This window comes from Cannabis sativa, chromosome 2 (genome assembly GCF_029168945.1).
Source record: "Cannabis sativa cultivar Pink pepper isolate KNU-18-1 chromosome 2, ASM2916894v1, whole genome shotgun sequence".
Lineage (NCBI taxonomy): Eukaryota > Viridiplantae > Streptophyta > Magnoliopsida > Rosales > Cannabaceae > Cannabis > Cannabis sativa.
Window position 1 is genome coordinate 71,914,514 of NC_083602.1, and position 26,341 is coordinate 71,940,854.

Consider the following 26,341-nt stretch of genomic DNA (forward strand, 5'->3'; position numbering starts at 1 on the left):
TCAATTGCCTAGACGCATAGACTATAACTTTCTCAGACTGTATCAAAATGTAACATAACCCTTGTTTATAAGCGTCATAATGAATTTCTCATCACTGACTGACAAGGTTAACATTGATGCGCTAATTAACTCCTGCTTCAATTCGCGGAAACTACTTTTGTACTTGTTAGTCCAAGCAAACATACAATTCTTTTGAGCTAATTCCGTTAAGGGTGTAGAAATCTTAGGAAACCCCTCAATAGACCTTCTGTAGTGCCCTGCTAATCCCAGGAAACTTCTAACCTCAGTTACAGACTTGGATCGAGGCCGATTTTGAACCGCTTCAATCTTTACTGGATCCACCAAGATACCATCTTTGTGTTGGAAATATTTTACAAGGATCTAGATTTACTACCATGTATGTTTCATTAACATCCTAATATGAATTCTAAAACAATGAAATAAACACATATAAAGTTTAGGAAACCTTACATTGGGTGCAGCGGAATATAATTCCTTTCTGTAGCAGAGCATAATCAAGATCTGAACCTGGATCTCTTTCTCTCCTTCCTTTGATGCTGATTCTCCTTTTTGTTGTTTGGATTCTTCACAGTCTTACACACTATGATTGAGATACCACTTGATGTGTGTGGGCACTACTCTATCACTCAAGGCTATTTCGAAATTGAATAGAAGAAAAGAGAGAGAGAGAGGGGCGGCTATGGCTTTTTCTGAAAGAAACAATGTGCAAGTCTCATAGTTTCCTGAAACCAACACTTTCTATTTATAGAATGCTATCTAGGTTTAGGTTAGAATTGTATGACATTAAAATAATGAAAAATATAAATGGTAAACCCTTTGCATAGTGGTCGGCCATATAAGGGAAATGGGCCTCACTTTGCAACTTTCCCATTTTTGTTATTTTTCAATCCCATTTTCTCAAAAATACCAATTTTTTAATTTAACCATTTAAATGCCAATTCTAATTATTTAATAACTAAAAATTAATTATTAAATAATATTGTCATTTAAAATATTTATTAATTTAGACATGTAAAGTCTCTTAATTAATAAATAAACCTAGAATCTCTTTTCTTTACAATTTCGCCCTTGCTTAGTGAAAATTCATAAACTAGACATAGTCTAACTTTAGAATTATAATTGATTAAACAAAATCAATTAACTGAGTCTTACAAGCAGTATGGTCTCAACTAGTATGGGGACCATGGGCCTATATTAACCGAGCTTCCAATAAGTCGAACTGAATTTACCAAGAAAATTTCCTAACTTATTAATTCCTTATTGAATCCACACTTAGAACTTGGAATCGCACTCTCAGTTATATAGAACGCTCTATGTGTTCCACGATATAGATACGTTATTAGTTATCCATTGTTATAATCCTAATTTGATCAATGACCCTCTAATAGATGATCTACATTGAATAGGCACTAAATTACCGTTACACCTTCAATGTATTTTATCCTTAAAACACTTAGCTCCGTATAAATGATATTTCAGCGAAGTAAAATGAGATCTCCACCATTTATCTCTGTTTAGCCAAGCTCGAAGGATATCATCGTTTCACTTCTAAATTCCTATAGAAGTTATAGACTCCATATTTATGTTAGCGCTCCCACTCAATTATACTATCATGTTCCCAAAATGTACGTATCACCCTAACCCAAAAGTAGGCTTAACTAACAAATCAAAGAACATGTATAATACTCTTGAGATCGAACCTAACCATATCAGGATTAAGATCATTTGATCTAGGATCAACAGGTGATATTGAATTGAATAGATATTACGGTAAATTTTAATATATCTAATCAAAGTTCAATATCAGTCCGTTCCGATGTATACTCCATACATCCGATACTGGTAAACTTTGCCAATGCCCTGGAAAGGACATAACACTTATCCAAGGTGTAAGAATACTTATCGCTGATTATCATGTCAGTCTAAATCCAGTATACTGACAAATCAGGGAATAAACTTTCGAACATATAATTAAGATTATATTCCACTGTGCTGACAACACTATAATCATTAACAAATTCATATGTTCTGGACTTAAATAGAATTCATACATTATATACATATAATCATGAAATAAATCATGTGAACCATGCAACATAAAAATGTTATTTCTGATCTTTATTAATAAGTAAATCTGATTATATTGAAATGGGTTTTATTTAGGGCACAAAACCCAACACTTTGTTCACCACATTCCCTAAGAAACTTACTTGGGGCAGCCAGAACTCACACTTTTTGAATCTAGCATAAAGCTTATGTTCTCGGAGACGTCACAACACCATCCAAAGATGTCTCTCATGTGTCTCATCCGGTTCATTAAATCTGTGAATACCGCCAGAACATTAGTTAATCCGAAGGACATCATCAAAATTTCATGGTATCCATACAAGGTACGAAAGGCTATCTTGGGGATATCCTCCTCTCGAATCCTCAACTAGTGATAACCAGATCAAAGATCGATCTTAGAGTAGACAGTCTTTTCCATAATTGATCAAACAAATCATTTATCTTTGACAAGAATACTTATTCCTTTCCGTTAATTTATTTAACTCCCAGTAGTCAATACACATCCATCCCATAACAAATCTCTTGCCTTGAGCACTGAGATTAATAGAATTCAAAATCCTTGAACCTTGCCCATGAACTCGAATTGGTCTTCACCCTCTGGTTCAAAAGTTTCCATCTTTCTTGTCAATCGATGATTACATTATACTTTGCAAGCTATTCATTCCCAATATAACATCAAATCCTCTAAATTTAGTTCAATCAAATCAACCGACAATTCCTTTCCCTCCACAACCACTAGAAGGGACCTAATCCACCTGCTGGAGGTAACCAATTCTCCAATAGGCAGTAAGGTACAAGTTCCTCTTAGTAAAACATCTTTATACAAATTTCTAATCGCTATACTCAACACATATGAATGCATTGCACCAGAATCAATTTAAAACAGTCAACAAGGTACCATTAATAAAAAAGCTAACTTGTCACGGTAGAAGGAGCAACATCGACCTCTGCCTGGGTCAAAACAAACACCCAAGCAGGAACTAAAGTGTTCTATTATGGTCGTTGTAACTATGGGTAATTTCTTTTCAAATAGCCCACTACCCCACACTGGAAGCAAGCTCTAGCTTAACACTTGCCCTGATAGCATCTCTTGTACCTCAGGTACTCTAGATAGGTTTGCAAATTTTCGTTTCCACCTCATCAAAATCCTAATGACCTTGGAATCCCTTATTTGGTCCCGTAGTTGACGGATCATTAGGCCGCTCTTACGATTGTTAGGGTTAGCGCCCTTACCAAAACTAACATTAGATGTTTGCTTCCATGAATCTCTTCTCATACTATGTCTCTTTTGAATTTGATCTTCTACGCCCTCAGCAGCAAGGGCTAGCTCAACTGCATGAGCATAAGTTCAGACAACACCTGGTTATTTGCAGCTATAATTACATCTCGAGCGATGTGTTCTTCCGATCCTTGAATAAACTTGGCCTCTATAACAGCCTCAGTGGCCATTTCATCTAAAGCAATCTTTGCTAACCAATCAAGTTTGGTGGCATATTCTGTCATTGCCTCATTACCCTAGGTTAGCCGCATAAATCTTTTTGCTTTAGCAGCTTGAATAAATTCGTTGTAGTATTTTTTCATAGAACAAAATTTGAAAAGCATCCGAAGTCATGTTATTCAGATCATGACCCTATGATACAATATCCCACCAGATGTAGGCATCTCTACGCAACATGTAAACGACACATCTAACCCAATCATTACTCTTAACCCGTATGAAAATAAAAATCGATATTATCAAATTCATCCATTGCTCTGCCTTGAGTGGATCTGCACCACCCTCGAACACTGGCAGATTCTGCTTCCTGAACTGCTTGTGCAACAACTCTAGCCAATTCTAGCATCCTATGGAACTACCAAAAGTGCCAAAGGATCATAATTAAAATTTGGAGCAGGCTGAGCTCGCTGCTCCCAAAATTCTTGAATTTGATCACCTTGCTGTCGGATGACCTCCTGCATCGCGGCACACATCTCCTCCCAGTTTGGTGGTGGAGGATTCACACCTTCACCGCCAACCCCAAGCCCAAAAAGCTCGCAGTTACCCCTACTAGGCCGCCTCAGGTGCATAATCTAATACACCTGCGACCCTAACTTTCCACCGTACAGTACATCTTAAATCAAAAGCAATGCTAATAAGTATTTCCATGTATACACATACACATCGACCCTTACTATGCTTTTCTAATAACTAGCATAATTCAAATAAGCACATAATTAACAAATAATCTAATAATTAGCACTTACTGAACCATGAGTCGAATGAGTCTTCACAGTCGATGTACATATCGATCCAATCTTTAGGATCTTTAAACCTTGGTCGCTCTGATACCATGTTGTAACACCCTAACTCTCAGGGGCGCCACATGTGTGTGTTTACAAACTTATCCCTGACTAATCTATTATCTTAGGAAAGTGGGGTTTAATTAAAAACCTTTTGATTAAATTAGAGTAAAACTTTCATACAAAATACCACTATAATACGGGGATCCCCTGTTTATAAAATTCTTTTACAACACATTACAAAACCGCTATTACAAAAGTAAGATTATACTTCCAAACAAAAGAAAAGGGTTGATTTTGCTTCCCGGAAGCCAAAACACCACGGTTGATATGTACATTGCTGGGAGACCTCTGACTCATGGTCAAACACAGATCCTAACCTCTTTACCCGCACCACGAAGCACCCGTGAGTCACAAAGACTCAACATGAAAAGCTACTAAATCAAAAGTGATATAAAGCACAAGTAGTCACAATGCGACATAATAATCGTACTCATAATTCATTACATGTTCAACATGCATATAAAATGTAACATCTATACAAACACATATGTTACACATTATAAGAAAATGATAACAATCCTTACTCACCAACTTCATTATCATAATAAATATATATTCACTCATTAGGTAATCACACAACCAATTAATTGTCTTATAAGACAATCCTATTCTAATGCTTCATAAAGCATTCTTACCACTCGTTATCCACAAGCTACGTATGTCACTATCGTTGCCCGATAAATTAACCAATAAGTAAGAAATCTATATACGGTTTCAAAGGAGTGATTACTCATTTTATTAACGGTAATGACTGTATCTTTATTCATTCATTAACGGTAATGACTGTATCTTTTCCTCAATCATAATCGAGTCACAAATGATAATTATCGTTATGCATCATTACCTCGATCATAATTGAGTCACAAACGATAATAATCGTTCCTCATTATTACCTCGATCATAATCGAGTCGCAAACGATAATAATCGTTTCTTACCAAGATATTTACAGTGCATAAAGCTTTTCTTACCTCAAACCAATATCGGGTGTGCGAGCCGATCTAGGTGGAACCATGCTTGACAATCTCGAGTCCTATGTCACGATAACAAAACTCGATTAACAACTTATTCAATTCTCGAAATAAACCCTAATTCATAACTGGACAAATTCTAACTCTCCATTGATTCAAAATAGGATAAACAATTCCCAAATACCCAAAACCAGGTCTTGAAAAATACCCGAAGCCAAAAATTACGTTCCAGAAAAACCAAGAATTTCCCCCTACTAGCCAACCGGTTAACCGGTTCTCCAGCACCCTGAAAAACCGATTAACTGGTTTTTGGCAGGTAGGGAAGATGCTGGTTTTTCACCCTGAAACCAAACTTGAGCTACACCAAACCTGCTCAAACCTTTCAGAACAGTTTAATAATATAAAGTCAATATACTCAAACACCCAAAACTCATAAATACCTCAAACTAAACAAAACACCACACTTGAATCAAAATTAGGTTCAAAATTCAATTTTTTTCTCAATACATGTTTAAACAGCCAAAGTAATTATCAATTCACCACAAACTAACCTTAAATCAGGTCCAAATATATGTTCTAAGCTCCAGTTTATCCCACAATCCTGAAACCTAAAGAAACCCTAACAACACTTAACTTAAAACCTTAAAAACTGAAAGAAAATAGATTGGAAACTTACCTCAAAGCTTAAGGAATCCTTAAACTAAGTTAAATTTTAATTAACTCGTAATTAAAAAATATCTATTCTAAAAATGGCATTCACGATACCCCCATAGTCCGATAAAATCTCTGTAATTAATAAAGTATGTTTTATTTATTCATTTACCCATATTTTCTTAATTAACTCGTAATTAGTTTAAGTAGGATCCTACTCTAATACTCACTTAATTGCATATTCAATAAAATATGTCTAATTAAATATCATTATATTTTTCGGGATATTACATAAATATTTTGTAATAACATTCTTATATACTAATTTATTGTTATGATTCTTTATCTTTTTTTATAGAATAAAAGTAAAAGTAAATAATATAGATTAAAATATTATTTCATTGATGTTGAATATTTTAAAAGTCATAAGCCAAAAATTGAAGAACTATAAAAAACTATACAATAAATTGAAAATATCATTAGCTAAATGTAATTGATACATGATTCTTAAAATAAATAAAGTGTCAAACTAATACAAACCATTAACGCTACTACAACTATAACTTATGCATCTTCTGCCGCATTTCTAACAGATAAGCAAGCAATATTAATCTTCCAGTTAAACAGGAAATAATATTAGAATCTAATTAATGTATATAAATAGTTACCTAATGATGATCACAATAAATATTATTTATATAAGGTCTTCCATAGTAAGATAATGAGGAATTTAGAAATCCTGTAATTTTATTTTAGAAAAAAATATATCAAAATACAAAACTTAATACAGTGTAGTCAACTTGATAGTATCATATACCTCACTTTAAACTAACCTTAGTGATAACTCCTTGTATTGCAATACAATCGATATTGCTTGTTAGAAAATTTTGATTGATACTACAATTTTCATTGCTTATTAGTTTCTTGGGAACCTGAAAAAAAGAACAAAAGCAACAAGAATATAACATTATGTTTCTATTAAAATAAGGGTAATTTGTGGCATAACCTCCTTAAGTGGCTAGGTTTTTGCAACTAACCCCAAATTCTAAAATTTTGGTGGTAAAACTCCCTAAACTCGTGTTCTGTTAGCAGTTTAACATTTTCATCCATTTTTAGTTGTTAACTGCCATAGTGGAATGTCTACGTGGACACAGTGTACACCTGGCATAATTTTATTGGTCCACGTAAATAAATATTTAAAAAAAATTAATTATTTTAAAAATAAAAATAAAAAATATATTTTTCTTTAAAAATTAAAAATTAAAAATTAAAAAAATAATTTTAAAAAAATATTAAAAAAAACCCTAACTCCCTAATTTACTCACGCCGTCCTCCTCCTCCTCCTCCTCCTCCTCCTTCTTCTTCTTCTCTGCTAAAAAAACCTAACCTAAACCTCCTTTCGCACAACCACCCAAATATAAAAAAAAAACCTAAAAAAAATCCAGAGTTTTGTGCTGTGTGAAGAACCATGCAAAATGATGGCACCATTCTATTGCGAGTTATCTGAGAAATATCCCTCTCTTTTGTTTGTTGTAATCGACGTGGATGAAATGTTGAATGGTGTTCTTTTCCTGTATAAGAATTTCGATTTTCTATATTAGTGCAACTAATTACTCATTGGGTAGAATGCCTTACCTTGGATCTCGATCTGTGGCAGTTAAAAAAGGCTTAAATATTTGTAACTTAATCTTCACCTTATAATCTAGTTTATCTGTTCAAATAGTGTAATTGTTGCATTAATTCCAAATGTTGGCTATGAGTTTCCTTAATTTAGTCATGATTTTGTACGGTGCAGGACTTCAACTCCTCGTGGGATATTAAAGCCACTCCTACTTTCTTCTTTCTCCGAGATGGTGAACAAATTGACAAGCTTGTTGGAGCGAACAAACCCGAGCTGCAGAAGAAGATAATTGCACTTTTACATTCAACCGCTTTGTGATGAGAAATGATTTGGTATCATGAAAAGATCCGCAGGTCTCCCTTTTGCCCTTGTGAATTTAGAAATGCTGTGTGTAGAATTTTGTTCGGCCTTAACTTGTAAAATGTAAATACTGATTGATCGCATGGAAATGGTTTATTTTGTTAAAGATTTTTGGGATATTTTGGAAACCTGCGAATCATTCTTACAAAGTTCTTTTATATTTGGGTGGTTGTGCAAAAAGAGGTTTAGGTTAGGGTTTTTTTAGCAGAGAAAAAGATAGAAGAAGAAGGAGGAGGAGGAGGAGGACGGCGTCAGGGAATCAGGGAGTTAGGGTTTAATTTTTATTTTTTTTAATTTTTTTTTAATTTTTAATTTTTTAATTTTTTTAAAAAATATTTTTTTTATTTTTTAAATATTTATTGACGTGGACCAATAAAATTGTGCCACGTGTACACTGTGTTCACGTAGACATTCCACCATAGCAGTTAACAACTAAAAATGGATGGAAATGTTAAACTGCTAACAGAACACGAGTTTAGGGGGTTTTACCACCAAAATTTTAGAATTGGGGTTAGTTGTAAAAATTTGGCCACTTAAGGAGGTTATGCCGCAAATTACCCTTATAATAATATTTGAAGAGCATTTATTTTGTTGAAACAACAATTTTTTAAAGAAAACTACTAACCTCCTTTGCATTTTGGCCACTTGACCCAACTTTAATATTTTGTTGTCTCTTTTTTCTAATAATTTGTTCAACTTTAGATTGTTTTCTCTTAGAAGGTGATCAACCTTTACTTCTCATTTTGAATGGGCTAAGAACCTTACAATTATTTTTTGAAATCTAATCACCATTTATGATATTAGAATTGGTCTCATCCCTTCTTCCACAAACATCATCAATTCGTAGTAACTTTGCCTTAAGATTATGAATTGCCTCCAATACAATATTGCATTTAGTCTCATCTCCTGCTGTCAAATCTACAACTGTACAAAATAAATTGCACATTTTATCAAATTGTTGTATTTCTAGCTTGTCACTCCAATTATCATAACTTATTTTGATCTTGGTATGATATCTTTTTACATCTTTCCTCCATCTCCTTAGAATGTATTTATCAAAGACTAAAAAAATTATCTTATGGATAAGGATTGAAAGTGCATGCCTACAAAATATTCCTTTAAACTCAAATAGTCCACAGTTGCTGCTAACTTCATTGTTCTCCTTATTGAAGCAAACTATGAAAGGAACACATTGCTTTTTCTCTCCAACTAACACATCTTCATCTACAATAAATTTTAAACTTATTTCATTGATGTCTTCACACGAAGAAATTTCACAGTAAAGTTTACCAGTAAACTCTTATTGAATCTCTTTGGATTTTGTTGTTGTATAAGCATATTGAAACTGATGCTCCATTTCAAACAAGGTGATGCAAGGAATTCGTGAATTAAATGAATTGAAATTTTCATAATTTTTCTTTTTATCTTTCCTCGCAAAGCATTCTCATATTGCTCTACAAATTGCTTCATGGTCGTTTTTGAATTTACGTACCCATCAAAGAATGCATGCATGCTTTCCCTACGCTGTGTGGTAGACATTCCAGCCCTAAAGGTATCTTTCATAAATACAGGAACCCAACGTTGCCTTTCATTATAAAGTGTCAATAACCAATCATTGGCTTCAAGCTCAAACTTCTTAATGATTTCATTTCGATATTCTTCAAATTCATTGTGTGTTATTAAATCATAAACAACACTAGATAGAGAACACTTAATAGAATGATGTTGAGCATACCCTTTTAGTTTTTCTGGTAGCTTTTTCAAAATGTGCCACAAGCACCAACGATATCGTGTATCAGGAAATATTATCTCAATTACATTGATCAGTAATTATGGCATGTGGAGCACAATTAGACATACATGCCAACCAAGACTTAAAAAGCCAAACAAAAGTCTCTGTATCCTAATTGGAAAGCAACACACATACTAACAATATTAATATTGATTGTCCATGATGATTAATCCCCACAAATGTACCGAAGGGTATGCCATATTTGTTTGTTAAATAAGTTGTGTCAAATGTCACAACATCACCAAACTCCTTATATGCAGCCGTACTCCTAGCGTCTACACAAAATATATTCTTTATTCGACTTTTTTCATCTAAATTCATTGTGTAGAAGAAACTTGTATTATCACTTTGTATACGCAAAAATAATTTTGAAGTGTAGCAGCATCTCCTTCCTTAAGTCGTAATCATCTTACTTTTCCAAGCAAGTTTATACAATTTTTTTTGTAGAAAAGGAACCTTATCATGTCCACTCATTTCAACTACCAAAGAGTTAAAAAATTTCTTCGGCCTTGTCCCAGCTATGTCATTGATTTCCAATTTTCTTTTCACATATGGTTGGATTATCCTATTCACCTTGTGCAACCGAACTTTTCTCGGTGTACTTAGTTCATGGTCATGATCCAACAAAACAAAAATCACTTGACATTTATTTTTTGAACATATATTCGCTCTAATTTTAGCTTGGCAATTTGTTTTTGTTGTCGAATACTTTCTAAAAGTATTACTACTCTTACATCTTGTCTTTCTATTATGTGAGTATGCTATTGCATTATATTTTAGCTCTCCATCATCTTCTTTTGTCGAAGTTCTTATACTTACTTCAAACCCCATTTGATTTCTATATTTTTTTATAGTACTCTAACAATTCATTAGTTGAGTCAAACATCATTCACACACTCCGCTCTATAACTTTATCATCCTATTACACATAAAATATATAAGATATAAAAACTTAAAAATCTTTCAACATATTTAATTATATTGAAATAGAATCTAAATAAAAATATAATAGAAAATATATGATTATTGAAAAATATAAGTCATTATTTACGTTAGAAGTTTCTTTTTTTCATGCTCATATTTTGATGATCAAGTAATTCTTTCTTCTTGATCTATTTCTAACATTGCTTGTTGATTACTCTCAGAATAAATTTCTTTAGAAATAGATGATTGACCCAATTTCATGAATAGTCACTGGAAACAGAATACAATTTTTAGTCATATAATGAGAACATTAATTTTCTAAACAAATAGTGTAAGTTCTAATTTAACAAAAAGCAAGAAATTAAAATTGTAGAACTCCTTATTTAAATAATTGAAAATTACATAAGTAATAAAAATAAACACATATAAAATACAAAAACAACTAAAGATAACATATTTATATAAAAGCAAGTGATTTAACAATAATAAATTCAAATAATAATAATAATAATAATAATAAATTACCAAGCCTTTGTCTATTAATTTTCTAGCTTAAGTCCAACACAACCAAAAAAGAAAAAAAAATAAATCTAACTTATAAAGAACATGTTTAAAGTCAGTCCTATAAACTTAAAGAAACACCATTATTAAGATAAAAATAAAATATAAAGGTATATGAATTTAAAGAGGTTGATCGTTATCCCCAAAATGATAAGTGTTAGTGGTATTTATAGGCTTATGATCAAGATCTTAAAATTGGTGGCTGCAAGAAGCGATGTTGTTAAGTTAGTTAGGCAATAATCAACTTAACCAACTCTCTTTTGGGCGAGATCTCCACGCTAGCATAAATATAGGTGCTTCTAGGAACGTGCATGAAAGCTTCTGGAAACACAGACCAAAACACTTGCTGAAGGAGCATCCCAAATAGGATAGAGTCAGCTGGAGTTGACTATCTGGAACTCCTTTTAGGAACTCCTTTCTCGAGGAAGGCTAGCTTTCCTGAAGACCTTTCTCGAAAGGACAAAAAAGCCTTCCAGGACATACTTCTACGAGTCAACAACTTTCTAGGAAAGATAAAGTCTTTTGGAGATCTTTTTATTTAGAGGAACTATTCCACAAATAAGACCTGAAAAATTAAGAGAAAAACAAATAAAAAAAGCAAAAGAAAATAATAAAAAAAAATATTCAAGTTTTTAGTCATTTTTTAATAATTTATTTATTATTTAAATCATTTGAAATAATTTTTTAATTAAAATTATGATTTGGATCAATAAACTTTGAATGCGTGACATTCTTGCTAACATATATTTATATTGGGTACCGAAGAATTCACAAAAATAGTGACTTTAAGGACTATTACTATCAATTTTCGAAATTAGAGATTAATTTACATCAAACATGAGTTTTAGGGACCACAATTTTCTATTGTTATTATTTTTTTCAAAACATATTGCATAGGCTAACATGGGCACAAGTGAAATTTACAAATTTCTCACAAACATGAGTTTTGAGTGTTTATATCGGATGCCTCATGAAGGTGGTCTCAAGTTATTTTTATTTAAATATCTAAAATAACTTAGTTTTATATTAATCGCATTGTTTGTTCCGGCTCATATTCTGATTTTGTATATCTTTAACTAGACAATTAGCTTGTTGAAGTTTCTTTGCGTCGACGATTGTCATAGTGTGATTTAGATCACTCTAAAAACATAGCACCAAGACTCTTTATTCAAGAAAATAAATAAATAATAAGCATTTAGCGATACTCTCTAAAAATATTACATTAAACTCTATGAAACTAGATACTTAATTAGAATAATAGCGATATTAACACATTCCTCATAAATAATAGCACCAAAACTCCGTACACCAGCCGGTAAAATGAAATGGAAACACCAAAACACTGTTTCTGAACTTTGGAAACACAAAAACGGAGCCACTTTCTCTTTCTCTCTCCTGAAGCTTGGTCTTTAGATTTCTTTACTAAAATAAAGCCCTCCTGCACAGTTCGAGCGCCACCACCGCTAGCCCTAAAGCCCAGGGTTTTGGGTGCTCCTCTTCTTCCCATTTCTTCACCCACTTTAACCCAACAGCTCGCTAGGGTTTCTTTCTTCATTTTTCAATCTTCAAATCAAAGGTTTGCTGTTTCTTTATATATTCTTTCACAACTTGGCCTTGGGTTTATGCCAAGCCTCATTTCTCGATTCTCTTTATAGTTTTCCTCTAATTTTTTTTTTAATCATCTTCCTCTCAAATTTATGCCTTTGTCCATTGATTTTCTTTCCAAGCTTAGCTTTTTTCCCTTCTTTTTCTTTTTTTTTGGTCTGAGATAGATAATATGCATATAGCTTCTATATAACGAGCTGTTACGATGTTGCCATTGTACTTGTTGATTTTTGGTTGGCGATGCTTCTGTGAATGTGATCTTTTGATTTTTTGTCATTGAGTAGTTAGGGTTTTGAGTTTTGTTCCTGCAGTTCCAATGGCGAGAGCTCCAGTCGGAACTGTAAACCCCGGTGCCCGAACTGGGGTCCGAATCGTCGTGGCTGGAGACCGTAGTACTGGAAAATCGAGCTTGATTGTCACTGCTGCGGCAGAGAATTTCCCTGTGAATGTTCCTCCACTATTGCCACCAACAAGGTTGCCTGAGGATTTCTATCCCGACCGTGTGCCCATCACAATCATTGATACTTCATCTCGGTATGAGTTTATTTTTCACGATAAGCCATAAGTTGGTTTCATGTAAAAATGTGATTCTAACTTTGATACGTCATTATAGAGAGATAGCTTTCGAGTGGATTCTTCCCCTTCTGGTTTATGTCATTTTGAATCCATATAAGCAGCTTATAGAATTAAGTTTCATTATATTATTCTGATTTGGCTGATGCGGAGATTGTAGAAAAAGTTGAATTTTTTAATCTTAATATTCTATTCATGGGACCCTATAAGGAAACTAGTTTTACTCTACACTGACCTCAATGAAAGTCCTTGAGTTTCTAAATTGACCATTTTGTTCTTTTCTTGGCAAAACTAAATAAGGGTGATTTTCATCTTTTAGTTCGTTCTTGCTGGATCTTCATTCTGGTCTTGAATGTTTGTTTATTTTACTTTCAATCAGTCCCGAGGATAATGGTAAAGTTGCAGACGAATTGAAGAGAGCTGATGCAGTTGTTCTTACTTATGCATGCGATCAACCTCAGACACTTGATCGATTGAGTACCTTCTGGCTTCCTAAACTTCGTCAACTAGAGGTTTCATTCTTTCTTGCATTGGCATCTATATATGTATATATATACATATATATATTTATTGTTTCACCAATATCTCAAAATAGTAGATAAATGAACAAACATTCTTCTGGAAAGAGTGGTGAGAAAAGGAGGAATAATTTGATTAACAAAATCCTTCAGATATTTTACATAGTAGATGGATGGTTTCATTTCAATGATGTTGCTCTCAATTGAAACTTCTCTGTATAAGTTTATGGAACTGCAGTATTGCTCATATAGAGTAAAAGTTAAAGGATAGCTTCACGTGCAGGTGAAGGTCCCAGTCATAGTGGTGGGTTGTAAACTAGATTTGAGAGATGAGAACCAGCAGGTGAGCCTGGAACAAGTGATGTCTCCAATTATGCAACAGTTTCGGGAGATTGAAACTTGTATTGAATGTTCAGCATTAAAACATATTCAGGTATGTACGCTTCGTTTTGGATATTTGTTTGTTAAATCATGCTAGTCAGTATGCTCTATTTTTTGACGCTTTTAATATGCCATTCTGGCTCACTCTTTTATTCATTTTTTTTTTATAATTTCCATTCTGATTTTACTGTACCATCAAAGTATATTTTTTCTCACAATTAGTAGTTGGAATATTTTGCATGACTTATACTAATTAATTAGTGAAAAGGGTCTGTTATTCAATACCGTAGGGCTGAGGTATTTTAGGAACTTGAAGTTCTATCAATTATTTTGTTATCAGGACATTCACAATTTAAACGGCGGACTGGATTATTTACTTTTGTAGATTCCTGAAGTTTTCTACTATGCACAAAAGGCCGTGCTTCACCCAACAGGTCCATTATTTGACCAGGAATCACAAACTTTAAAACCTCGATGTGTGCGAGCCTTGAAGCGAATTTTTATTCTCTGTGATCATGACAGGGATGGTGCTCTCAGTGATGCAGAGCTGAATGATTTTCAGGTTTTATATTTTTGTTGTTCACTTTTTAAGTCTAGGTTTCATTCTCTGTATGACTTGAAATTAAATAGTTGTTAAGGACCGCTATTTTAGTGTAAGTCGTGAATTCTAATTTCTAATCTACTCTTTTTAACAGGTTAAATGTTTTAATGCTCCATTACAACCGTCTGAAATAGTGGGTGTTAAGAGGGTTGTGCAAGAGAAGATTCCTGAAGGAGTCAATGAGCGCGGACTTACTTTGACAGGATTCCTCTTCCTACATGCACTATTTATCGAAAAGGGGCGTCTAGAAACAACTTGGACTGTTCTCAGGAAATTTGGATACAATAATGATATAAAACTTGCAGATGAACTCATTCCAGCTCCATCAAAACGAACTCCTGATCAGGTATATCATTGACTTTATAATTTGGTGGTCACTATGGGTGATGGCCTTTGATGTGTTTCTATTTTGGTATGATATCTTTTGTAGAAGTAAATCGGACACCAATATAGTTTTGGGAGATCCATTGCCAAGAATCTTACTGCCCTATGTTTGTTTATTTTGATGGTCTATTTGAGATTTGAAGGCAGTTTTATGTAAAACTTGTGTCTAGTTAGCTATATGTTTTTTTTTTCTTTTCTTGGAATGTACCAGCAAGGTGCATAAGCCATTTAAATGCTTTTTTGGGTTGAATTGGGATTGATTTTATGACACTCATATTCATGGTGTATAGCGGAGATGTTGTGCAAGCTTCATTAAATTTTACTTTATGGTTTTTATATTTCTTTTGTATCTCTACACTTCACATGTATTCATTTTACACTTTAGCAAACATTGCTATATTTAAATTGAATTATATGGTATTTTCTAAAAGTGCTAACAGTTGATCATCATATCTGCAGAGTGTGGAGCTGACTAATGAGGCCATTGAGTTCCTTAAAGGAATCTTTGAGGCATATGACAGTGACTTGGTATACCTTGCTCATCTTCTTGTACACAGCTTTTTTCGAGTTTATTTTTCTCTCTTTCAATGTATGTGCATTATGTTGTGTGAAGTAATCTTTTTCTTTTCTTTTTCATCCTACTAGTCAACTAAGCTCTTTTTGTTTTAATTATGACAATATTGTTACTATCAGGATGGGGCACTCCGACCTCGTGAACTCGAAGAAGTATTTTCTACTGCTCCAGAATGGTAGTTTACAGTTTTTTTCTCTTCAAAATATCTATTGGCTCCATTTCTTGATTTTTCAATATTAAATGTTTTTGAAGAATTTGGTCTTCAGAAGCAACATGCAATTGTGAATTTACAATGGATATTGTTATTTATGACGTGTTTCAAGTATCTAATACCTATCTTCTCAGAATATGAACTTTTGCAGACTGCTTCTTGTCTTTGGATGTTTGATAATGTTCTTCTTTTAAAATGCCAGTCCATTCAGTGAGGCCCCTTATAAGGATGCTGCAGAGGCAAATGCTTTTGGAGGCCTATCTCTTGATGGATTTTTATCCAAGGTACCATTTTTTTGGCTCATGGGTATTGGGAAGAGAAAAAAAGAGGAGAGGGGGGGGGGGGGGGTTGGGTGAGGTTTGTGGGTACTTTGGGGTTGGTTGAGTGTGCTTGGTCGTGGGATGTTGTTTAGAACTAATTAGATGTATTATTTAACTACTTCCAGGGTATTGACTCGGCACCTTTTCTACGTATTTGCATTTTAAAACTTTTGATCATGAGCAGATTAAAAGAACATAATACATGTGTTACAAAACATATTTGTATGCTTTCTCTGTTAATCGATGTCTGAAACTAGTGGAAACACTTGATCTGCAGTGGGCTCTCATGACACTCCTAGATCCAACTTTTAGCATGGAAAATCTGATATACATCGGTTATTCTGGTGATATTTCATCAACAATACGCGTGACTAGGAAGAGGCGTTTAGATCGAAAGAAGCAACAATCAGAAAGAAATGTTTTCCAATGTTTTGTCTTTGGCCCTAAGATGGCTGGAAAGTCTGCAATAATTGATTCTTTTCTTGGAAGGTCATCTTATGAATCATGTTTTTTATATTTTTACCCTCCCTTCTTTCTTTATTTGTCAATAAGATTTGCTGATTATTTTCTGAAAATGCAGGCCTTTCTCTGATACCTACAATCCAACCACAGAAGATCGGTATGCAGTGAATGTTGTTGATCAGCCTGGGGTATGTTTATTACTTGTGTGTGCAAGTCTTTTATGATTTTATTCAGTGAGCTTTTCCTAGTTCACATTTGTATACATATGGATTTATCTCTTTCTTTTGAAGTAGTTTTTATTGCCAGTTGTTTCTGGACATTCTTTGTTGGCTGTTGATTTTAAGAATTCGCAGTGCAACTGATTGAATGGAATCAGTTAGATTTTTATTGAAATTAGAACTTATATCACATGCTTTGTTGCTTTGTTTCCAGGGCACTAAGAAAACTCTTGTGTTGAGAGAGATTCCTGAAGATGGAGTTGGAAAACTGCTATCAAGCAAAGAATCTTTGGCTGCTTGTGATGTTGCTGTGTTTGTTCATGACAGGTAAGATATCATCATAATATTTGTCTTAGGGTGTGTTTGGAAAGCCACAATGTTATTGGAATTTAGTGTAATTCTGAGAAATTACAGAGTTTGGCGTGTTTGTTCAAGCAGGAAACTACACTGTAACTATGTAATTGGAAGTAATTGAGAGGTCTCTGTTACACTCTCTCTCTCTATGAGAATTGAGTATAATCACAAGTATTATTTTTAGATAATTTAATGTTATTTTTCTATGTAATTAATAACTAATTTGCCAAACATAAAAATAAGAATTCAAATGTAACTATTACTTGACATCCAAACACACTTTGTATAAAGTATTGTAATTACTATGTTGTGTAATTACTATCCTAGTAATTATACTATCTACTATCTAGTGTTTACACAATTACTTACAAACACACCTTTATAAGTCAAGGTTTTTGTTTACAAGATACAGCTTCTATTGAAGGCTCATGTAATAGCACTGCCATATTTGTTTACTTATTTTGGGGGTGGGAGTTCGTAACCTATGAGAAATTCTCTTCAAAGTAAAAGAAAATTTCTTTCTATAAGAATACTATGCTTTTGTTCCTATAACAAAATGTACTTGTTGAAGTAGTGAATAAAGATATCCGGGATACCAAATATATGACTTACATCCCAGTGTGAAATGGTGCAAGCACATGTCTCGTCGTATTAAATTATTTACTGTTGGTTAGGTTAGTTGTGATCATGCTTTGACATATTTATATGTTACTAATGATTGTTTTGCTCTGTAAATATTTACTGTTGTATTATGTTTATGTATTAAGTGTGTGTATATATATGTATATATTAATAAAGCCACTAGGTTTGGGAGGGGGGGTTGGGAATTGGGATTGAGACCAAGGTTCGGACGTTGGGTCTCTTGTATTGGACTCTTTGTCCCAATCAAGCACAAGTGTGCCTATGATAAAAATATGTAATGTGTATATAATTTTTATTTTTTCTAATTTGCCAGTTCTGATGAGTCATCATGGAAGAGGGCGACTGAGTTGTTGGTTGAAGTTGCTGGTCACGGTGAGGATACTGGATATGAGGTGCCTTGCCTCATTGTTGCAGCTAAAGATGACCAGGATTCATTTCCTTTGGCCATACAACATTCTACGAGGGTATAACATTTTGTTTTCATACGTTTATGTGTCAATTATATTGGATAATTATATTTGATTTTCTGTACCACTTACCTCTTGCTTTAACCTCAAGTAATCTACTTTAAAAAACTCATTTTTGCAGATTAGTCAAGATATGGGAGTAGAAGCTCCTATACCTATTAGCACAAAGTTGGGTGATTTTAATAACGTATTCCGCAAGATTATAACCGCTGCGGAGCACCCTCATTTGAGCATTCCTGAAACTGAAGCTGGGAGAACCAGAAAGCAATACCACCGGCTTATTAACCGTTCTCTGATGTTTGTTTCAGGTATGAATAGGATGATGGATTTGACCTTGACTACCTGTGGGGGCTCTTAAATCTTGAATGACTCATCAAAATAATATTTGGCTAATTGGGCTTGCTTTTAATTTTTTGTGGCATTTCCTTTGCAGTGATTTTTGTATGCAATCTTTTGCTAAGTGATTTTTTATTTATCTTAGTACATGTTGTTGATCTTATTTACTATTTTTGATACAGTTGGAGCTGCAGTGGCCATTGTTGGATTGGCAGCTTACCGTGTCTATGCTGCAAGAAAGAACTCGTCAAGCTAAAGGAGAAGGGCCGATTGTTTACGCGACAATTAGCTTTCTACGTTTGTTTTCACGTGCTTTGTCAAATACAATAGTTGTGAGAAGCTGCGTTATCTCCAGAAATCCCACTTTGATGGGTCACTTGAGACAGTTTATATGCATAGAATAATTCTGAAGTCCCATTCTATATATTTTTTTTCCATCCTTAATTTTTCTTTCCTACACTGTTTGTATTCTTTGTAGTGGTTTATGAAGATGACTATATATAAATTGATTGGTGATCATTGTTTCAACAGAGACATAAGCGTGCTTTCATTGTTGTGATTTAAGGATTTCTTGTAGGTGGATTTAGCTGATACCAATTTTGCTTGATCGAATATTTTTATGCCACATGGTTATATAAAGCACATATCAAATTAAATTGGTAGTGATTTTCATTTTCCTTGGCAATTTGATCTCAGAACTTTCTGTCTCTTCCTTTACACATTTACCCTATCACTATCCTTCTCCGATGACGGGCACTACTATGGTGATCGGTCCGGTACTTGCCACTGCCGCTGCTGTTCCCTCCTTTCTTTTCAAGATACTTACAGTAACTCTCAAAGAGTCGGATAGGTACCTGAAGTTTAAAGTCTAGGCTGAACAGAAACTCTATCTCTAACTCGTTCATTTCCTCTGTGCTCACACCACCCACTCGTGCATAGTACGCATTGTTGTCGCAGCTGAATAAACATGAAATTTATCTCAAATCAATCAATGACATATAAAACTCACTCCAAAGTCCAAAACAATCGGAGACGAAAATAGAAATAGAAAAAAAATTTTACAAACTAAAATTTGAAAAAAAATTAACGCTGAAATTTTTTGAATTTTTTATTTGTAAAAATATATTTTTAATAAATAAAAAATTTAGGTTGTAAAATTGTAAATAAAAACATAAAAAAAATATTTTTAAAAATTTCTCAAAATAAAATATAAGAATTATTTCACAAATACAAATAAGGGATGGATGGATTAACGCCACATGGAAAAATGTCATTTAATTTCTCAAACACAAATAAATAAATAAACTATCGTTAATAGTTTCTTAATTTTAATATTTTTCTCCTCAAAATTTCATACAAGGTTATAATTAAGTTTTAGCGAAATGTATATACATAATTGTTCTTAATATTCATATATTATTATTTTATGAAATATAAATATATGTCTTACTCATCGTCGAGGAATTTAGCAGCGACCATAAGTGCGGTGATGAAGAGGCGGTGAACGTTAAGAGAAGTGAGTGAAAAGTGAGGGCGATTGTGAAAATATCTGTGTATGTATATATAGGCCACCACGAAGCAGGAAGTGCTACACTTTGAGTACTTCAAAACGCGTTCCAGATACTGTCGTAGGCTTAACCTGGGTGCTTTGGACCCATGGAAGATCGAAATGGCCTCCTCATCTTTCAATCTCGATGCCCTTATTATCACCCTTTCGTTCTTCCTAATCCATTTCTCAAGCACACAACCAATCACCACTAAAGCTTGGGGAATAGTAGTTTCTGATGATGATGATGATGTCGTTTTCCCAAATTCATCCAACTCCAAAGCTCTGAAACTCTCTGATGACAACCCTAATATGCCGTGATCTGCTATTGCCGTTATTTCCAATTCCATTTGTATATCTAAAGAAACGACAATGTAGATTGACGTCGTTATTGTAGATAGATATGTGGTTTGGTTTGGTTATATATAGATACGTGTATGTTCGTTAATCGTTATGTTAAAGTAACATTATGATACTTTATTCTTTTCTTCTTCATTTGTGGAAGTTTTGCAAGTTGGAACTTAAATACCACTGTTATAATTAATAATAGAAAGAACAAAAAAGGGAGTTTCTAGAAAAGTTAAGAGCTTAAAGGCATGATATGCTATTCTCTGGGTTCATATGAAGGGATTCGTCAGCTCTTATCAGGAAGAAAACTATAGATGCGGACGGTGCAATATTATGTATTTACAAGAATATGCTATAGTGTATATTATAACTAGAGAACTAAGGTATTGTTCAACTTTTGTAAACATTTTATATTTTTTTTTACTTATTTAATAATATAATTTAAAATATAATATTTTTATGTGTACGTTATAAATAAAGTAATACTATTGTAATAAAAAAATTGTTATTTTTATAATATACGAAAAGATATTAAATTTGTGGTAAATATTAAATAGTGGACTTAACAAAGAAATAACATGTATTTTTATAATAAAATAAAAGAAAAAGAAAACAATCTTGGAATTTAATAATTTAAGCTTGTGACTGATGATGTAGTTATTTTTGAATTATTGTTTAAACGTTTTTCTTAACATACTATTTATAAAAGTTTTAACATTTTATTTTGTGGTGTCAGCGAAATGCTTTTGCTACAAAATTGAATGTAGGATGACAACTGTAAAATGGACTATCACAATATTATATATTTTCTAAAATTAAAAAAATGAGGATTTTATATAAAAAATATTAGTGATAGAATTTTTTTATATGAAATGTTTAGTAAGGGAATTTATTTTAATAAATTATGTAGATGTGAAATTTCTACCTTAAATTGTAATGATGAAAAGAAAATTATGATTCATGCGACTAATTATTTCTATAATTTATTTGTCTTACTGTTTTGTAGTAACTAAAATTTTATAAGCATTGTATGAAATTAGTTGAGCACTCGCGAGATAGTTATAAATATATTTTGTCTCATGCGATTGTTATAATTATTGAAAAATAAATTTTAATTTATGATTATTTTATTATTTTATAAATTTATATATTAAGTAATTTTTAATATTTTTATTAAATAAATAAAATATTATAAATTATTCTTTTGCTATTATTCAATTATTTCTAAATGAAAAATAGAATAATTTTTTATTATTTTATATGTGTAGTATTATGTATATTGAATTAAAATTAATAATTTAAAATAAAAAAAATCTATTTTTTATTTGTTAAAAAACTTAAAGGATTTTTTTATACACAATACAAATAATTAGTTTGTTTATAAAAGACTAAATAATGAAGAATCAATCACTATGAAATTATTATTATTATTATTATTATTATTATTATTATTATTTTAGAATGAGATTTTCTTTTAGTGAAATATTATGAGAATGTAATAATAATAATAATAATAATAATAATAATAATAATAATAATAATAATAATAATAATAATAATAATAATAGTGTAAGTTATAAAAAGTTAAAAAGACACTATTAATTTTATTAATAAGAAATGATTTGATGATATATATTATTTTTATTTTATTTTAATAATATATATTTATATATAATTGTTAAATCAAAATGAAAGATAGTTGATATAGGTTTGCTTAAATTTGTGTTGTTTTGAAAGTTAAAATAAGTTAATGGTATGTATACATTTATTATGTTGAAATAAGTTACTTAGGGAAAAAATGAAAAAAATGCTATATATTTATTTATATAACAATATATCATATATATTATAAGTTATTTATGAATTATATAAAAATGTAAAAGTAGATGAAAAGAGGTATATGAATTAATAAATCAATTACATTATTATTACATAATTATGATTATTATAAGAAATTTAATTTAAAAATAATAAAGAAATGTACAATAATTAAATAATTAAGAATATGATAATTTTTAGAATAATACATAATTTTAATTATATTTTTAAATTTAAAATGTAATATATCATATATATTTTATTCTAATTATAATAATAGTAATTAAACATCCAACTTAACATACAATTACATTTTTTTCTTTAAAAGAAAAAGAAGAAAACATGATTATACAATATAAAAATTACACATAGAATAAAGTCACACATACATGATAGCCTAACAATTTAGCTTGAAAATTCCTCTAATTTTTTGTCGAAGATTCCCTTGTTTGTGAATGAAACTTTGTTTAAATATATATATAGGGCCGTCTCAAATATTTTAGAGGCTCTGTTCTAATTTTAAAAATAGGCCCTTAACCAAAAAAAAAAAATATAAATTGTAAATAATATTTTTAAGTATTATCATATTACGAAAGTATATTTTACATAATTAAGCACCCAAAAACTCAAACAATTTTATTAAAATTGTTATTAATTCCAATACAACTTCAAGTCAATATCAACATTCTATTTAAAAAGGGCCATCCTTCGAACGCTTTTTGAAGCAAATTCATCAACCAACTCTTCATATTTTATCGTCTCCAAAACTTCATTTTCAATCGCTATCGATGCTAATCCATTAAGCCTTTCTTGTAACATGGTAGACCGCAAGTAGGACTTCAATAACTTTAACTTTGAAAAACTTCTTTCTGCAAAAGCAACTGTCACAGGAATAGTCAACAAAATTCTACATGCAATAATTGTATTAGGAAAATAATCTACGCCTTTCAATTCTTTAATATATCGATAGCTCTCATTTTCTCTCTAGGTAAGATTTGCCTTAATAGCTTCAACTCCACACATAATTCATTCCCATCAATATCAGATTGTTCATTATGTTTCAATGCGTTTTCAAATAACAACAACAAGACTTCAAATTTGCATTGTCTAACGATTGTAACCTGTCAGAAGTAAACAAGAAACCAAAAATATTTTCATATTCTTGATATTGTTCAAATCTCTTAGTAAGAGAAGCAATGGCTTGATCAACAAGGTAAAGAAAATAATTAATTCTAAAAGATTCCTCTCCAGATAACTCAACAGATGGGGTATTCAAATTTTCATCAAATTGTCTTTTTCTTCGAATTGTGCGCCTTTGAGGAAATACTGGATCGATATTCATTTCAATAGAAATTTCCTTAGCATTATCCAAGGCGTTATAAAAACCTGTTTCTCTGTATCCCACTAAAAAAGAAATTAACTCCTTTATTTTGTCCATAGCAATATCAATAAGCATATCCTTTGATTGTAAAAGCTTACTAACCAAATTAATTGCAGATAAGATTTCAAACCAAATAATAATTGTTATTAAAAACACAAAATCACCAAGTTCATTTATTGCTAAGGATTTTGCTTCACTTCTTATTTTAGAATCAATTTCATCCTTTTCCGACACTTCAAGTAAAACTTCTCTAAAATCTGACATTTGAGATCTTATAGCTTTAACACTTTCTACACGACTCTCCCAACGAGTGGATGACAATGATTTCGGAGTCAATCCTTTCACAAAATCATAATTATGTAATGCGTTTAACATGTTCTTTGATAACAGGATCAAACTCTGCCAACATGTTCTTTGATAACATTTGTAATGTTGGCAGAGTTTGGCAATTTTCTCTAGCTTTACTACACGATTCAGCCATGTCACACAAAATCAAATTAAGGCTATGACAACCACAAGGAGTATAAAAGGCTCTTGGATTTATGTCTAAAAATTTCTTTTGTACACCTTGATGTTTTCCTTTCATATTTGACCCATTATCATAACCTTGCCCTCGCACATCAAATATGTCAAGACCAAGTTTTTTTAGCTCATTTTGTAGCACATCAAAAAGTCCTTGACCAGTTGTATCATTCACATTTAAAAATCCTAAAAAAGATTCTTCAATGCTAAGAGAATGTGGAGAAACATCCACATATCTCAATATCAAGGACATTTGCTCTTGATGGCTAACATCAGGAGTACAATCAAGTATCACAGAAAAATATTTTGCTTGTTTAACTTTCTTAATGATTTCAGTTTTAATTGCAGAAGCAAGCAAAAGTATTAACTCGTTTTGGATATTATGTCCAAGATAATGAATGTGAATATTATCATTTGTAATGCGTTTAACATGTTCTTTGATAACAGGATCAAACTCTGCCAACATTTCAATTAAGCCCAGAAAATTGCCATTACTATTTTGATATAATTTCTCATTAGATCCACGAAAGGCCAAATTATGTTTAGCAATAAATTTAACTATTAAAATAATTCTTTGTAAAACTTTTTTCCAGTGATCTTTTTCTTTTTCAATTAGTCTTTGAGTCGATTTATCAATGGTTTGATTCTTTTGGAGTCTTAGACGCAATTCGTACCAAGTTGTCATATTTTTAACATGTTCCATGCTTATCTCATGCTCTCTAAGTCTTTCACCAATATGTATCCAGTCACTAAAGCCTTCATTTATTAATTGTCCTCTAACAATCCCTGTTTTAAAAACTTTGCAACAAAAACAAAATACTCTATCTAACTCTTTTGATTAAACAAGCCAATCTCTATCACATTTCTCTCCATTTGATAAAACTCTAGTATACAAATTACAGTGAATCGTCTAGAAAATTTACCTTTAGGACCAGCCATAATAGAACAATCTCTTTTTGGACCCTTCATCACTAATAAATCAATCATTTTTTAATCAAGAGCATCCCAATTTCTTGGATCAAATATATCAAGTAAATTTTTAAATGAGTTTGTTTGCTCTGCATTGTCATTATTATTATCCTCTAAAATTTTATTTTTGAGTGAATTATTCAAATGATCATCATCACAATTTTCAGAATCAAAATTTTGATTTTCCATATTATCATTTTCAATAGGCACATCACTTTTATTTTCCATTTTATTATTTTCAATAGGCATGTCACCTCTATTTTCCACATCATCATTTTCACTATGATTTTCAATAATAGGCAACATATTTTCAGAAATTTCAATATCAACAACATTATGATTATGATTTTCAAAAGAAACTTGTGGTTCTTTTATAATAAATTTATCAAGAGCTCCTCTTTGAGATTGAGTTAACTCCTCAATTTTTTTCTTTTTCTTACGCTTTTCATACCTAGACTCATATTTTTTAATTTTAGGAGACATAGTAAAAAAAATAATAACAACAACTAATATAATATTTCAAAGAACAATCAAGATAATAATAAATATTAATTTGGAAGTTCAAAAAGGGACGAAAAAACCTGATATTCGCTGCTAATTCCGTCTTCAAAGTTTAAAACTTCAAATTTAGAAAATTCACCATCACCAATTGCCCAATGCTCATTTAAAATTAACTTTTTGATTTATGCAATAATATTTATTACAATAAGTAAATGTACTAATAAACAGTAATTAACTATATAACAATTAATAATTAATCTCAATTAAAAAAAATTTTACAAAGATATGATTGATTGACAAT

The 26,341-nt window shown here is 31.7% G+C and overlaps 2 protein-coding genes and 1 pseudogene across 3 annotated transcripts; 1 reads left to right on the forward strand and 2 right to left on the reverse strand.

The window, feature by feature from the left end:
* Window positions 1–12,530: 12,530 nt before the first annotated feature.
* Window positions 12,531–19,519, forward strand: LOC115718757 (mitochondrial Rho GTPase 1). 2 transcript variants are annotated; one of them, XM_030647579.2, is made up of 15 exons: window positions 12,531–12,885; window positions 13,226–13,448; window positions 13,867–13,999; window positions 14,289–14,438; window positions 14,772–14,948; window positions 15,082–15,333; window positions 15,831–15,899; window positions 16,065–16,120; window positions 16,359–16,440; window positions 16,754–16,965; window positions 17,057–17,126; window positions 17,371–17,483; window positions 18,466–18,616; window positions 18,741–18,927; window positions 19,138–19,519. In XM_030647579.2, the coding sequence occupies exons 2-15, from the start codon at window positions 13,231–13,233 to the stop codon at window positions 19,209–19,211; spliced, it is 1,944 nt and encodes a 647-aa protein (XP_030503439.2). In that variant the 5' UTR covers window positions 12,531–12,885; window positions 13,226–13,230; the 3' UTR covers window positions 19,212–19,519. The 2 variants fall into 2 exon arrangements, with proteins under 2 accessions (XP_030503439.2, XP_030503440.2); XM_030647580.2 differs by having other exon boundaries at window positions 12,645–12,885; window positions 13,199–13,448.
* LOC115718758 (cyclin-U1-1) lies at window positions 19,512–21,008 on the reverse strand. The gene is made up of 2 exons (XM_030647581.2): window positions 20,406–21,008; window positions 19,512–19,912 (listed from the first exon to the last, which is right to left on the reverse strand). Exons 1-2 carry the CDS (start codon window positions 20,849–20,851, stop codon window positions 19,678–19,680), a joined length of 681 nt encoding a protein of 226 aa, XP_030503441.2. The 5' UTR covers window positions 20,852–21,008; the 3' UTR covers window positions 19,512–19,677.
* A 2,346-nt stretch (window positions 21,009–23,354) lies between these two features.
* Window positions 23,355–25,509, reverse strand: LOC133034494 (uncharacterized; annotated as a pseudogene).
* Window positions 25,510–26,341: the final 832 nt, after the last annotated feature.